A 16,844-nucleotide genomic window follows, 5' to 3' on the forward strand; every position below is an offset into this window, starting at 1 on the left:
CCTTTCTGTCTGCATTAGCTGACTTCTGTGGGATGACCTGGTAGGCATTTAAGGAAATGAACTACACTGTTTTGTCACGTGTAGCTCAATAATCGACAGCATCAAATGAACTCAGCATCAAGCTGGGATCCCCCAGTTACCACGGTAGGAGAAATTAAATAGCATTAATTAGAGGGAGAATATGAAACTCTTTCTGCCTGGGATGTGCCTCTTCTCTTAGCTGACAAAAGCCTCCATGGTTTGGCTTATTAAGAGCCAAGTTGATAGGAAAGCTGAAGGGAAAAAAGGAGCATTCTCCATTTGTGCCAACCCAGCTGAGGGAAGACTTGAGTTTGAGACTGACTTGTAAAGAACAGCAAAAGGTTAATGAATTTTTATCCCAGTCACCATTGATACATCTGAAGGTCCCTCTAACTAGACCAGACACAGCACTTTTGCTCTTACTTCACTACGAGATCAGGTAAGTAATATATGTAAGGGAGAAAGAATCAGAGATGATAAAGATTTTTTCAGCTTCCAGAAACCAAAACAATCTTCCGCTACAGTACTCTTCCTACTGGCTATGCAGCTACCTGTACATATTCCATGTTAAAACCTTCTCCATGAGAACTTTTTTTCCTATTTTAATGACATTTGATATAAACCAGACTGCACCCTGCATTAACAAAAGGAGCTTGATTCTTTGAGGTACAATGAACTCTCATTTCCCACTGAGCCTGTGAAAGAGGTCGACATGCAAAACTGCTGAAGGTAGGTCCCTTGTATTACTTGGAAGTTGCTTTCCTGCACCCTCCACCCTCTGATACATTGGGAAAGGGCCAGGAGAAATACCAGAGTTTCAGTCCTGAATCAGTTCTGTACTCTGTGATTTGAATCCATCCCAGCTTTTATGACAGAACTACAGAATATCAAATATGATATTGCAAACAAAGTGTAGAACAATTAGTTACATTTAATAGGGTTTATTAGCTATCTTTTGGCAAATAAATAAAGGCAAAAACTTGCCTTTTATCTATACCAAACAGTTAATGAAATTCCAAACTACTAAACAAAAACCTGTGAACATTTTGGACAGTAAACTCTTTTTCCCATTATATGTCTATACAATGCCTAAAACTGACTAGTCCTGGTTTTTGAACAGAACCATCTAGGAATTTTTGTTATTTAGAAAATAATATTTTTATTTATTTCATTAATTAGAAGATAAAAAATTCTTTAATTTACCCGATTCCCTTGTAAAAAATAAGGAAGAAAAGTGGCAATAGATTTCCATAAAATACCAGTACGGTAAAACCATACTATTGAGGAAATCACCTACAAGTGAGCTAGAATTACAGATTAATAAATTACACAGTGTCCACCTTGGAGTACTCAAAATTTCAGATGTTTCTTTGAGTCTTATTTAAGCCTCTTGAACCTAAGCAACTACATAATTTCAAATAGTAGCTGCAGCATGTAAAATATCTTAGAGAGGAAGATGCCAAAATGGACTGAAAAATCTTAGACTTTCCAATAAAAACATTCTTTCTGGTCAACATTATTTGCTAAATTCAGCCTAAACATATTAGTCATTTTGGTTCACCCACAACTGCATTTTTCAGTTAATATATTAATTATCCCTCCAATTTCTCTCAGCTTTTCTCACATGCCCTGTCTCTCTTCTTTACTAGATAAATGGCATATCTTTTGCCCATATTTAGAAAGATAACCTCTCTTAAAATGATGCTTCTATGAAAAACCTCACTTGGAGGTGCTCTGACACTTGATGGAGTTGAAAACTCTGGCCAAGAAAGATGGGACGAGACAGCTGCATGATCCCTGAAGAGGCTTTAAAGGCCATCCAACCGATAGTCCATTGCTCTTACCACACAGATGTAATGTTACAGCTAGAGGGAACAACTAACTGTATACATAAGAAATTGTGGGCCAGTCAAATCAAGGAGAGTAAAGAGAAAAAAATCCAAGCAGAAAACTTGAGCTGATCAGTCTTTTCTTTTGTTTCCTATAGAACTCAGAGGAAGGAATATGTGCACACTGAATTTCCCCACCCCAGCCTTTTCCAGGCTTTACCTACAAGCAAAAGGAGCCGAGAAGGCATCAATGTCACTCCACCAAAATGCTCACTTTTGCACTCAGAAGATGTAAATCTTAGAAAGCAGTCTTGACTAAGGGCTGCCTGCAAAAGAAGCTTCACTGGTCAGTTTAAGTGCAGGATCCTTTGTGCACGGATTTAAATGGATAGTTGGATAGTTACTTTAGCTTCAGGGAAGCAGAATCTAGCCCAGAAATCTCACAGTGCAATACATTAGATAATTATTATTAATTACAGTTAAATTAAATGCAAACCATATATTTCACCATCTTATGATGAAGAGTATTTCCTAAAATGTCAATAAAGGGTAAAAAGAAATGGCCTGGTTGCTTTGTTAAACCATGTGAGTTAATTTACAGTTGCTGCTTATTTTAAGAAAGTAAAAAAGAATCTGCAGCATCATAAAAATACAGATTCTGTTTCTTGTATTTTCTTCTCATAAAAAAGGGGAAAAGGAAAAAAATGTGAAAGAGCTCAGAGCTAGCGTATTTGGTTTGAGGATCAGTTGAATATTTCATTTTGTCTGTAGCACTAATTATAGACTTGATTATTATATAAATATTGTTTCATATTAGTTCTATGGCCAGACTTCTAAATTTAGAATTAATCTTTTTTTTCATGATGCAGTTTCAATAATAAACATTATGATGAAGTCTAGGTATATGTTACAGTATTAAAATGCCTCCTTCTTAAGCACTTGGTAGAATCACTGTTACTGCTCTGTAATGGCTTAGCTAGTCTGCCTGCAAAATTGAAGATTTATTTTTATGTGGCTTGAACTAAAATGACTAATTTTTGATGTGTGCTCACCCTTAACTATTAACATGGTGTGCAATGGCAGTTTAAATATTTTATTTTCAAATAAACAGGCAAATGGACTGTTATTTCTATAAATACTAACAGGATCATGCCCAAGCACTGGGATTTTTCAGCCTGGAGCAAGAGGAAACCACACATTTTCTGTTTATTTTTGTGGGTTTTACTATTTTAAGTAACATCAAGACCCGCACTGAAGATATTCTCACATTTCTGGTTACTTTGAAGGAAAAAAGTCCCAATAGTTTCTTAGCAAGTTAGGTCAACTCATGCTAAGTCATTGAGTGATAAAAAAGTATTCTCTGTGACAACAATATGTGCAATGTCCTCCTGGATGTCCATCACCAAGTCTCTTGCAATGGAGCTCATAAGAAATACATAGGAAGATGGGAAAATGGTTGATGGAGGGTCTGGTCCTACTAACATGTATCCAGATCTACTCACGTGCATAGTGCCATGAAGTGTGATTCTGCGGGGATTTTTGAGAACTGTCCCTGTCTCCTTAACTGAGAACAGATGTTGGCAGTGATATCAGATGCTCTTTTCTGTTCTCTCTTCCCTGACCTCAGTTTTAACACACTCATTAAGGACAAAATGCCAAGGTTCCTGTGCTGCCTTTGGAACAGTAAAATCTGAGCATCAGCTGTATGGTTTAGACCTGTGCACTAGTAAATGTTGGTTTGGTTTTCCTTGGTAGCTGGCTACTTATGTTTTGAAGGGGCAGAAATGGACAGTTGTCTGGGGTTTTTTTGAGCACTACCTCTGCATCTTTGCTTGGCTTCACTTAGTAATAACCAGTTGATTACCTGCAGGTAACAAAGTATTGAGAAGTTGAGAATTTTAACTCACTTTTTGAACAGAAAAATTCAGACACCATTAGATGACTGAAGTTTTAGAAGGGTATCAGACTACCCTTTGAAACCGAAGGCTTTTTGCAGCCCAGAGTTGTTCCTCCAAATCTCTGGTCAGTTTGAAACAGTTTGACCTCTGTCTCTCATTTCTTTGCAGTAATAAAACCCTCTAATAAATAGAGAGAAAAATGATTGAAATAGGTAAATACAGAAAAATTAGGGAAGGAGAAAGCTAATGAACTCAATTGCAATCACTATGCCAGTATTGCCTTAACTTAAAAGTATTGATTAAATAACTGAATATTTACATCTTGTACTGGAACCGCTGAAGGCAAATGATGCATTGCAAAGCAAACAGAAGCTGACCTTTGCACGTTTTCCCATCAGGCTGCAGGGTAAATCCAACTGGGCAACTGCATCGTACCCCTGTCGCGGTATCCTTGCAAGTCCGATCACAGCCTCCATTATTGACAGCACATGTTTCTGCAGAATGAAAGAGAAAGAGAGAGAGAGAGAGGGAGAAAGGGAGTGTAATGAAATGTTCTGGGGGAGGGGAGAGGCACCGACTCTTTGGGGCAATATTACAATATTATGAAAGCAATCTAAGTTTAAGCAAGCCAACTGAAGCAAGCTCTCAAGGTCACCAGGGCCCAGGTACTGGTTTTGACTGGTAAATCATTTCCACAAGTCATGATTTCTTTCTCCCCCCAAACTGGTGTTTTTATTTATTATATTTAGTTAGTGCTTTTGAACTGTCTTAGACAATAGGATGGGTTATTACATATGAAACAAGTTTAAAAAGAAAAAAAAGTGATTGCCTTTAAAAGCAGAACCAAACATTCAGTCTGTTTCATATCAGTCAATGTCTAGCCGAGGCTTTTTAAGGTTCATTTTTTTAAATGATGTTGTAGGCATAATGAACTTTAAAAAGCAGTAGAAAGCAAAGCAGAGTGCTAGACTTGGAACTGAGAATTTAAAATCCTTAGTTAAGAAAGAGTTAATGGAAAATTAACTACATATATCATTTTGACAAGAATCTACATGCCCAATCTGTTCTTACTGAACTACAAGCAAAAGGCATCTGGGTTTTGTCCACTTAAAGCTTTTTGCAAATTGAAAGGAGTTTGGAGTGGGTGGGAGGGCATAATTGAGGTCACTGAACCCATTCCAAGCTGTGTCATTGAAATTTCCCAGTGCTTGTAGTATGTAGAAGGGTGGCTGGGCAAACACAGGCAACAGAAAGCTGCAATACTTCTGAGCTTTTACAACAGTGAGCAATGACTATTAGGTACCACTACATTAAAAAAAAAATATCTTCAACTTCATTACAGAAAAAGCAAAAACCCCTCCCTCATTGCCATTATTTTTTGTTACTCGTGTGTGCACATGCGCAGACCATACACATACATACGCACACATACCCACACACACATCCATAAAATAGATAAAAGGCAAGTGAAATGATTAACTTTGCTTTGATCCAGAGAATAGAGGGGATGTAAGGATGCCAATTTAGCACGTCAGTTTGATCTGTGCATTTATCTGAAAAGTATTTACTTCAGAGAGCAAGTTCTTTTAATAGTATCTTTTTCAGTTGCTCTGGCTTTGATTAAATTAAAATACCCCCCCCACCCCCCAAGACTGCCATTATTCTACTCAGCTCACCTCATTCTGGCTTTCCCTAAAGAGGCTTTGTCATTACCTACTCAGATTTACAGACTCCTATTGCTGAATATTCACAGTCTGTGTCACAATTGTACCCCGTGGACAGGGTCTGACAATAAGCCATAGGATATGCTAATTGGGAATTGCCTTAGAACAGTACATTGATCAAGAATTATTTACACAGAACAGAAAAGGCTTGAGCTTTCAATTGACTAGTACTAAAAGATTTTTATTTTAAAGTATCCTCTGCTAATGCCCTCAAGGTGAACTTAGACTGGCCCCTTGGAGGGACTTCACTGCTCCAAAATAAGAGAAAAAAAGTGTAACTGTTTTTTTTTTGCTTTTGCACTGGCACAGACCTCTACATCAGTTGTGGAATAAGCTGCTGGCACCTATGAACAAACAGAAAGCCAGGGGTTGGGGCACACATGCATTAACAGCATGGGACAGAACTCTGCTGTCCATATACATTCACACATGCTCTACTAGACAGATTTTAAATATTTTATGCCATGTGTGCTATGTTAATAATACCATGTAGAAAAAGCAATCAGTATACAAATGGATTTGCATATAACTGCCAGCAAGCACAGCTAACAAAAGTATTGACATGTTTTCTGGAACAGCTTTCTGAAAATGGAGCTGAGTCTGCAACTCCTTATTTTCAGGCGGAGTTCTTGCTCACCTTAGGCATAACTTGCAGGACCTGAAGCTAACTGTTAAAGTAATATAGTTCTGATTTTCATTTACTCCCCTAGGAAGGTCTATTTTATAGACTTAGAGGCTGACACTGCTGCTTGAAGAATTCTTCTGTTAAGGACAATGCTGGCATCTCCATTTGTATGTGAATGTGTGTGTGTGTCCTCCTATCCATATCAAATGATTTTCTATTTCAGAGAAGGGAAAAAGTTTCAGGTCATTTAAAACTTTTTTACTTGGGCACAGTTTAGTGGTAGGATGATTTGCCAGGAGTAAAGAGTTAAGGTTAAAAACCAGGAAAAAGTGCTGAAGATGTACGTTTGGCATGGCATTGCAAAGAGCAGTAAATCTTACGTTAGCAGATTAACTTTGGCATATGAAGAGTCCTTTATTGCAGTTCATCAACACGAGATGAACACAAGCAGTAATATTTCTGCTTTCTGGATGACATCCAGTGAAAATGAATAGACACAACAATTTTTTTTTTCCCATGGCATGGATGACTGGATCTATAGGGTAAGGGTCATTCAGTGAACAAGAGTTATTCCTATGTATAAATAGAGGGAATCAAGCCAGCTTTTCTTATTTTCACAGAGATTTAGTAAAACAAACCAAAAAGGATAAATACCCTTCAACTTTCCTGGTGACTCTGACTTTAATACATGATGAACTCTAACAGAATGAAGATCCAAGTGAGCAAGAGGACATCTGACAGTACCTCTAACATTTTGGATAATCGGAGAGATGTATTGATGAAGTTCCTTAAACTCAAGGTTGTGAGAAAACATTGGTAAAAGAAAGCGAACGTGAATAGCAGAATGTGGGAAAGAGGTATTATGAGCTATGTCAAATAGAATGGCTGAGGCCTGTATACAATGTAAACCAAAGCGCGTCACCACCTGTGTTTCTGTTAGAAATTACTTCAACTCATTCTTCACCTCACCACTACCAAACTTTAGTATATATTTGAAATGCAAATACAAGTTTTAGGTCTCAAATAAAGAGCAGAAGCAAATTATGTATTTCCAAGCTATCACACTGGAGAAGCTATACTTATATGGAAGGGAAAGAATGGATGTTCAAAATTTGGATCAGATCTTCATGGTGATATTGATCCTACAGACCACACAGACCATTTTCAACAGTTTTTGTCTTGTGAAAGGCAACCTCAGCATACTTATTACTCTTTTTTTATTTTTGTTTCAGTCTTTTTGTTTCTGATGGCTTTTGTTCTGATGAGGGAGCAGAAAAAGAACTGGAAAACACAAATAAAGCAGTATCATGTAACTGACACTTAGATTCCTCCTGAATTATGATAAAGCTCATCATTTGAAACTATTATACTGTACCGTGAATTTAAAGTGATGCTTGCAGTCCCACTAACATCCTTATTGAATTTCCACCAGAAAACTCAGACAGAAAAAGGGATCTAAAGTAAAGGACATCTATTTACGTAAGGCAGTCTGGGACAGCTTACATTGTGCTTTTCCACTGTAAGCTCCTAATTCTGGAACAATCTCTCATGTATCTGCTCTCTGGATCTATAGACAAGAAGTAACCAAAATCATTACCAACATGCTATACCTATGGTTTACTCAATTAGGATATTTATTGTTTTAACAATAGTCCATTGCACTATGGGATATGTACTACTTCTGGATATTAAAATATCCTATTAAAAAGCACAAGCTTGAGCTGTTGGTCCTTCAGCACTGGATCAGGAATGTTGACTAAGTTACCAGGTGCAGTTACATGGGTATTCAGTCCTTTAATATGTCACTTCAGTGTCTGCAAGTGTTTAGCAGTGAAAGATGAGTTCTCCAGGTTCTAGTTCTGAAGTTTTTGAACTAAAGAAGAATCTCTACCAGGTGGCAATAGAGCCTGGTCACTTTCTTAAAAAGAAGACTGACACCAGACTGGGTTTATTTGGCTTTGAATACTATTAAATGCCTGAAACTCTGAACATGTGTCATGGTTTGGGAGCATCTCTGAAAATCTAAACTTCAGCTTGTTTTATGAACCAGGTAAACATAACCATTCTAAATGTAAGCTTCTACTCAAATCCATTTTTTGGAAGTGGCCAATTATTTCATAAAGCCATTGAAAAAAACCCTTGAAGACAGGTGTCTCCAAAATCTCCCTCCAATTTTCGTGACTTCATCTTATCTCTATGATCGAAAGAACATGATGTGATTTTAAGGGTACTGCTCAAAATCAGGCAAATCTTGGAATCTTTATTATTCACTTTGGCAGCCTGGGTCAATTTGAACTAAGAGCCAAAACAATGTTTTAGGAACCGAGATACGGTGCAAAGCAGAACACACTTATATAGGTCTATGGGACTAAAAGGGATACAGATGAAGATCACACAGTAATATATGTCTTCGTGAGGTCACTCTCTATAATCTTTGATAAGTCATGAGGACAGGATAGGGTTCCTGATGACTGGACAAGGTAAACATCAAGAAAAGCAAGAAGGGGGATCTGGGGAACTACTGCCTGGCCAGCCTCACATCAGACCCCTGTAAGTTTATGGAGCAAATCATCCTGGAAGCCATTTGTAAGCACATGAAAGTCACCTTCATTTTAGCAAGTGCTTTGATGTGGTCTTCCGTAGTATCCTTAAGGCCACAGTGGTGAGAGATAGACTGGGTAAGTGGATAATACAGGGAGTGGAAAATTGGCTGGACAGCTGGACTTAAAGGATTGAATCAGTGGTACAAAGTCCAACTGGCAGTCCATCACTAGAGCTATCCCTCAGCCTCAGCTAGTGATACCAATACTGCCTAATGCCTCTCCTAACAACCTGGACTATGGGATGGATGGCACTTTCTGCAAATTTGTGGATGATAGCAAATCGGGGGAGTGGTCAATACACCGCAGAGCTGGGCTACTATTCAGAAGGGCCTTAACAGGTTGGAAAAAATGGCCTGAGGGGAATATTATGAGCTTCAATGAAGGCAAACCCAAGTCCTGTGTATGGGATGGAATAATTTGATACAACAGAACAGGCTTAGAATTGACTGGCTAGAAAGCAGTTTTGGAGAAAAAACTGGGGTCCCTGGTGGACAAGTTGAATGGAAGTCAGCAGTGTTCCCTTAAGGCAAAGAAGGCCAACAACATCCTGGCTTGTATTGGTAAGAGTACAAGCAGAAGATCAAGAGAAGTGACCACAACCCTCTATTTGGTGCTTGGAGTAACAACATCTGGAGCACTGGGCACTCCAGTGCAAGTAAGATATGGACATATTAGAGCAAATTCAGTGGAGGTCTACCAAGATCATATTTAGGGGGCTGGAGCACATGACGAGGCTGAGAAGCTGAGAGCTGTTCAGCCTTTAGAAGAGAATGCTCAGAAGAGACCTTATTTCTGTCTACAGCTAACTAATGGGACACTATGAAGAAGATGGAGCAAGACTTTTCTTGGAGGTGCACAGTGGAAGGACAAGAGGCAACAAACAAGTTAGAATATGGGAAATTCCAGCTGATACAAGGTAAAAATTTTTCACCATGAGAGTGGTCAGACACAGGAACGGGTTCCCAGGGAAGCTGTGAAATTTACGTCCTTGGAGATATTCAAAACTCAACTGGACATGGCCCTGAGCAACCTGGTATAGTTGCACTTTCTTTGAGCGGGAAGTTGGATTAGATGACCTCCAGAGGTCCCTTCCAACTTACATGAGTCTATGATTCAATGACACTGATTCACATATCCTACAGAGACTAAAGGATCTGAGTTTCAGTTTAACTTTATTTCTGATAAAGAATACTGGAGGAGAAGAGGGAGAAGGGAAGTACCATGAACACAGCAAGCAGCCTGTCAAATTCAAGGGCACAGTTCATGCCTACACAGTATCCTATTCAAGCTCAAGATCTCTTTGGAATCTGATACATTCATATCGCCAATACATATCGCTGATACATATCTGATACATCTACTATCGCCAATGATACTAAACTAGGAGGAGCCTGTGGACTCCTTCGAGGGTAGAGAGGCCTTACAGAGAGATCTGGACAGACTAGAGAGCTGGGCAATCACTAACTGTATGAAATTTAACAAGAGCAAGTGCCAGATTCTGCACCTGGGATGGGACAATCCTGGTTATACATACAAACTGGGAGACGAGAGGCTGGAGAGCAGCCCTGCAGAAAGAGATCTGGGGGTTTGCGTTAATGGCAAGTTGAATATGAGTCAACAGTGTGCCCTGGCAGCCAAAAGAGCCAACCATTTCCTGGGGAGCATCAAGCACAGCATAGCTAGCTGGTCGAGGGAAATGATTGCCCCACTCTACAATGCACTGGTGCAGCCCCACCTCGAGTACTGTGTGCAGTTTTCGTGCCTCAATATAAGAAGGACATTGAACTATTAGAGTGTGTCCAGAGGAGGGCGACCAAGATGGTGAAAGGCCTCAAGGGCAAGACTTACGAGAAGCGGCTGAGGTCACTTGGCTTGTTCAGCTTGGAGAAGAGAAGGCTGAGGGGTGACCTCATCACAGTCTACAACTTCCTCAAGGTGGGCAGCAGAGAGGGGTGCTGATCTCGTCTCTCTGGTGACCAGCAATGGGACATGAGGAAATGGAATGAGCTGTGTCAGGGGAAGTTCAGATTGGACATTAGGAAAAGGTTCTTCACTGAGAGGATGGTTGGTCACTGGAATAGGCTCCCCAGGGAAGTGGTCATAGCACCAAGCCTGTCAGAGTTCAAGGAGCATCTGGTTGATGCTCTTGGTCATATGGTTTAGTTTTAGGTAGTCCTGTGAGGAGCAGGGAGTTGACTCAATGATTCTTATGGGTCGCTTCCAGCTTGAGGTATTCTATGATTCCATATTTCCAATAGGAAATGCTTGCGTTCTGAAAGCTGGAGCATGGAATTAGAGACCTAAATTTCCTCCCTACCTTCCCATAGGCTGATGTGTCACCCTTGGCAAATTACTTGCGCTGGAGCTCACAAGAAATTTTGTGATATACTGGTCTCCTCATGTAAAATAGATGCAGTATCTCCTGTACTCGTAAGATCTTTTGAAGTTCATCAGTACACATGCTCTATAAATATAAAATACCATTGATTTTATTGCTACCAATAGTACAGAAATTACTACCAATAGTACCAAAATTAAAAGCAAGACTTGACACTCCCCACTCTTAATTTACTTTTTGCCCTGATAATATTCATTCCTCTATAAATGTAACTTTTTACAGGGATAAGAGAATTTCATCTTTTCTATCCACTCTTAAATTCCTTTAGATTAGCATAATATGCAACAGGGTTAATATGAAAAAGCATTATATAACAGACAGGTTGCTGTCTCTGTTTTGTCTTAACCAAGGTCAGTCATTTTGGTCTGGCTCTAATTACATTCTACTTAAAAAATTAATCCCATAAACTCTGGAATGTGTGCATATACCTGCACCTACATGCAAAACTCTGCTTTTCCAGTCTCAGTCAACCTGCTAACTATTTGATATACTGTTCAGTGGGATAAAAATTTGCTTAAGAGAACATAAATATTCAAATTATTCTCTTAAAAGATAAAAAGATTTAAAAAAAACTAAAGATGCTGTACATGGGTATAAGGAATAAAATGGACAAGTAATGAAGTGACCAATCATATTTTTTAAGAAGACCTAAACCAAAATAAGCTTCTTTGGGTGGTTGGCAAGAAGGTAATTGCAGAAAGAGGCAAGCACCCTCTTTGCACTGTAAAGATGTAATCCTGCCTGTCACACAAGAAGGCTGAGGCAGGTGGCAGTCACAAAGAGCCCTCAGGAAAAGATGTTGAATATAACTTGGGCTTGTACTATTACTGTCTAAAAGCACAAATGCCATTTTGCAGTCACTGTGCCATTGTGCAGGCCACCAAGATACCAGTCAATGTAGTGTATTTCTACTCTGTTGACCTGTGCTGCTGTATCCTGAGCAAGATACAAGTCGGAGGAGTGCTATGTGGATCTCTGCATGAAGGAGGATGATCTTAATTTCATGTTATGCTCAGAGTGTATAAAAAGTACAGAAATACTGCACTAGTGATCAATGTCACTTCCCTTTGATCAATACGCAGCTCTATCACAAAGAGCCTTTCAGCCACCAGGCATGAAACCAACACCAAGCCATCTAACATCAAGGTGTTTCCTTTGGAGATACGAAGAAGTGATTCTCCGATCTTTTCTATTACCCAGCATGGCTGTCTGCAGTGAAGAGGATCCAGAAGCCCTACTTGTTTTCCAACTCTTCATCATGACTGGAAAGAGTGGAGAACAACTGTAAATGAAAGAGCTGTTTTCAATAATGTGTGTATAAACATGCAAAGAAGCCTTAACAGAAGACCAAAAGCGGCCAGCTGTAGTGAAAACAAAAGAAACCGTATATAGCCTCAAGTGAAAATGGGGTGGGAAGCTACTTAAGTCATCACCTACACTCAAGGAAGTCTTGCAGCAGCTGCTCTCTTGATCATCTATCTCTTAGCATGAGAGGGACAGTCAATGGCACCTTCTTCCGCAGAAAAAGTTGTTCTTGGAAGAAATGAAATGAAAAAATTCTGTATAGCTAATGATTGCCATCTCCCCTGAATCAGAGAGGAAGGTTAGACTGACCTCCTGTCTTATGGCGTTGTACAGAGGAAAAGGATTTTCTGCAGCAACAGGTAGGCAATAAAAGATTAAGTTCGGTCACATCTGTAGGTTTATGACATCAAACTCCAAAGACAGTGAAATCCATACACTGCAAAATGTGCAGTGTGTGCCCTCTTTTCTCACTAACTAATACAAGCTAGTATTAGCAACTGGTTTGAAGGTAATTGCTGTTGGAAACACGGAGAGGCAGGTTTGTGCTGATTCTCAAATTTAAAAGGCCACTGAGGTGTTTAATGCTGTCTGAAGACACAAATCTGGGCAATGTCTGACTTTAAGACAAAAGGGAGAAGAAGAGATAGCAGTCCCCCAAAACAAAGAGTGTTTTCTAAGTTTGCCAAATTTCTGTAAACCATTTAGGTTGACGTGGGAAGAGGTTAAGTACAGCTGAAAGGAAGACACGGAAGGGGAAAAATGCTTGTTTTCCCTACCTAGTTCCTATGATTGGCCAGATGATAACACTGACCATAGGGCAAGTTAAAGAAAATTAGCAATTCAACTGCCTTTCATTCAGAATTCATTTGCAGTAGCCTAAAGCTCACTGTGGTCAGCAGAAATAGGGTGGTTGGGCTTTGCTCCCAAAATCTGTAGCACATTAGAGAAGCTTATTTTGACCCAACTTTTATTCCAGCCAAAGAGCAATTCATAATGAAGCAGTCTGGAGCTGTGAATTTAGAGCAGCTATCAGGTCCTATCAAGTAGGTCATAGCCCAAGCAAAGTTATGAGTAATAATACTCACAGTGTAATCACATCTACTTCTACACTTGGTCTGAATTTTGCACAAGATTTGAACACAGTATCTTATGCTCAGAATAAATGTCTTAAATTATGAGCTTAAATCGTGTGCTCAGGCACATGAACAAGTCAATCTTGATGTAACTGAAAGCTAAAGGTTGCAAGCAGAATGGCAGATTTAGAGCAGTCACTGTTTTAGCCAGTCCAACTATGAGGTACATGGATTACCTTAGACCATTTTTTTCTAATGAGCGCCTGTGAAGTAATATTGCCTGGCAACTGGAGTGGCAAAAAGGGTTAAACTACTAGCAATCTCTGTTCCTCAGCAGATACGCCGTTAACTAAAGCTGTTGTAAACTGCTCCTCTGTCTGAACCAAGGGATAACCTGTTTACCTATCCTAAATACATAAAAATGAATTGATTTGTCTGTATTTAATTCACAGTGAAACACAAACTGATTCTCCAGGCTATGTGTACAAGACAGGAAAACTTATACATTTGAACAAGTGAGCAAAGATTAAGGATATCTGTGAAAGAAAGCCAAATATCTGGCAATCTGTAAGTATGAATACTGAAAAGCTGAAAAATGCCCTGTTAATAATGTTCATCACCTTGATAGCTATCACAAGAGTTGCCATTCTCTCCTCATTTGCTTTATGTCCTGCAATGATTCCGAACAGATTTTACAGTACATCTCAGCAGAAATGAAATTGCAGAAACAGTCCTAGATAGATCACACCAGGTATTGCTGAGTCCTATCTTAAATTTAAACTGGATTTATTTTTTTAAGTAAGATTTCAAAGGAAACTGCCAGGAATTGGGTGATTGTTTTAAGAAGGAAAAAAGTACATACTCATGATTGCTTTTATTTTGAGAAGGCCTAATGTTAAACCATTAATTGTCATCATCTGTAATGATTCTTTGCATCACTAGCATTCTGGAGCCCTCACAAGGACCAACACCAGGACTCCGTTGCGCCAGCTACTATTAAGGTACAGTTACAAAACAGCGATGATGCTAAGGTATTAGAGAAGTTCTATGGGAGGGCCAGATCCTGCTCAGCTGAGTGGTACTGGCTCCCTCACCTTAAAGAATGTTGAAGTAATTCATTTTAATACCAAAAAGTATCTGGAATCAAATTAGCCCATAACTTGTATCTAATCTGCTCTCACACCCGAAACGCTCTTTGCTCAGTCTGGCTCGAAGGTAGCCTGTGCTGACATCTCATCTGTTTCCTTCAGGATGGTATCACAGCACAATCTCCACCAAACACAGCTCTTTCTGAATTCCAGGAATACTGGGTTTTTGCATGGTGCACTCTTCCTCTTAACATTTACGTTACATCGGAGAATCTTACATAAATAATTTTATCACTAGTAGCATCACTGCTGTATGCAGGTGAACTACATGACCATGCCTAACAACAAAGACTATCTAATTGGATAAAAAAACACTCAAAATCCCACTCAAATTCTGACGAAAAATACACAAATTCTGAAAGCCTGAAACTTGGAAGAGATTAAAACTTAACTCAGAAAGGGCAATTTTTTTTTAGATACTCTGTTGATTATACAGATGAGCTTGCCTTTAAGTAAGAGGGAATATGCAGGATGAGTAAGAAGGACGTGAGACAGAGAACACATGATAAGACTGCTGCTGCCATCCATAAAAAGAATTGTACTGCAAATGGCAGTACATGCAGTATATGGCATGAGATCAGGGTACAGGGAGGGACCCAAAGGACGACAAGCACAAGGAGAAACTAAACACCCAACTAAAATATTTGAATTTTCAGTTAAGTGAGAACTATGTTATTCTCATGCAAATTATGCTCTGTGATGCTGAAAGGATAGAGAAAGAGCATTCAGAAGAGTATAATGAAAGAAACAAATAGCTGTGAACAGATGAAGGAGAAACTGAAAGAGCTTCATATTCAGGGAATGAAAAAGGTGAGACAGAAAGGGTAACTTGGAGGATGTGGAATTCTTCACTCCGTTATGCTTGTCTCCTCATTTCCTTGCAATTTCATGATTGGTAGAATTTTATTTGCATGAAAATAGGATGAGAATTCTGCACTGCCACATACGGAATGTGTGAAGAAACGGCTAGGTGAATCTTGCACTGAATCATGAATCCCGCAGCTCTCATTTCAGAAAAGTTCGATTCCTCTTCAGGGAACGCTACACATTTAAGGAACATCACTTGATAGATTGGATCAGGCGTTTTATAAGCACTGGATGCGTCCGGTCTGGTCCCTTAAAAATGGCACTATTAGTTGTGATTGTGGTGCTTCTTCTAAATAGAGAAGCTGCATTTAAGAACAATGTGAAGCAGCATTATCTCCTGACCTTGGACAAATCCTTTCATATAAAATGGAAAAGCAAAACAATGGAAGGTATTGGTAGGAATTCTGGATAAGGTCAGAGTCTTTATCATCAGCAAAGAAATGAAGAAAAGGGATTTTTACAGGAAATAGCAGACCATTCACAAACTCAATGAATAAAAGTGACGATAACTCAAGATGAAAGGATCTGCCCTTGGGAGAGAGAGAATGCATGAATGACCTCAGGGATTCCTTCCCCCTGTTTTCTATGATTTCATACAGCAAAGTAAAACTGACAGAAAGAGTTAAAGTGAGGTCTTGGTTTCACAGTTAGTAACTGAGTTAGAGATCCTCCTGGCAATACAACTGTTAATAATATGTTTTAAATGCTTTATCGATTAAAGCACAAAAAGATTGTGATGCGTACAGAGCAGCACACTTGGCTTTCTGACAGTGAGCATTTCTAAGTCAGATAAAAGCCACTCAGAGAAATAAAGGCATATTTTAAGTAATTTGAAAGAGTCCCAGGAGGCAGTGCAAAGAAGCGAGGAACTGAAGTACATACTGAAAAGGTGCTCTTGGCTTAAAGTGACCCTTGGTAGGCTGTAACTATGATAGAAGTTAATCGCTTTGGAAGAACACTTGAAAACAAACACTAGCTTGTCCATCTCCTTGCTCTTCGAGACAGAAAACTGGGATTAGGATCACCTGGAAACTCTCATTCCGTTTTGAAAGAGAAACAAAAATGAAGTCTGCAGAATCCATTTTTAACTCACATTGGAATAAAACAACCTAAGACTTTTGGAAATTTTCTAATGGAAAACCAGAGATCATAACACCCTTTATTCAAATGGCTTGGTAGTAAGGGCATTACATGCCACGTTAGAAACCCAGGTCCCATTTTCTATTCTTTTATTTTTATTGAAACTGAAGAACCCCAAGCCCTTATCAGGCTATCGGTTATCAATACTAGCCGCAAGGGTAGAGCAGCTTCATGAGTCAATAATGAGTTAGTCTGACTTTACAGTCCAACATT

At 39.2% G+C, this 16,844-nt stretch overlaps 1 protein-coding gene across 1 annotated transcript in view; it reads right to left on the bottom strand.

Moving 5' to 3' along the window:
- Positions 1-16,844, bottom strand: part of SCUBE1 (signal peptide, CUB domain and EGF like domain containing 1) — a 211,011-nt gene that overhangs the window by 67,969 nt on the left and 126,198 nt on the right. The window contains exon 8 of the mRNA XM_059816476.1: positions 4,126-4,242. Coding sequence (XP_059672459.1) covers positions 4,126-4,242 — 117 coding nt within the window. The remainder of the gene's footprint in view (positions 1-4,125; positions 4,243-16,844) is intronic.

Source organism: Gavia stellata, chromosome 4 (assembly GCF_030936135.1).
Source record: "Gavia stellata isolate bGavSte3 chromosome 4, bGavSte3.hap2, whole genome shotgun sequence".
Lineage (NCBI taxonomy): Eukaryota > Metazoa > Chordata > Aves > Gaviiformes > Gaviidae > Gavia > Gavia stellata.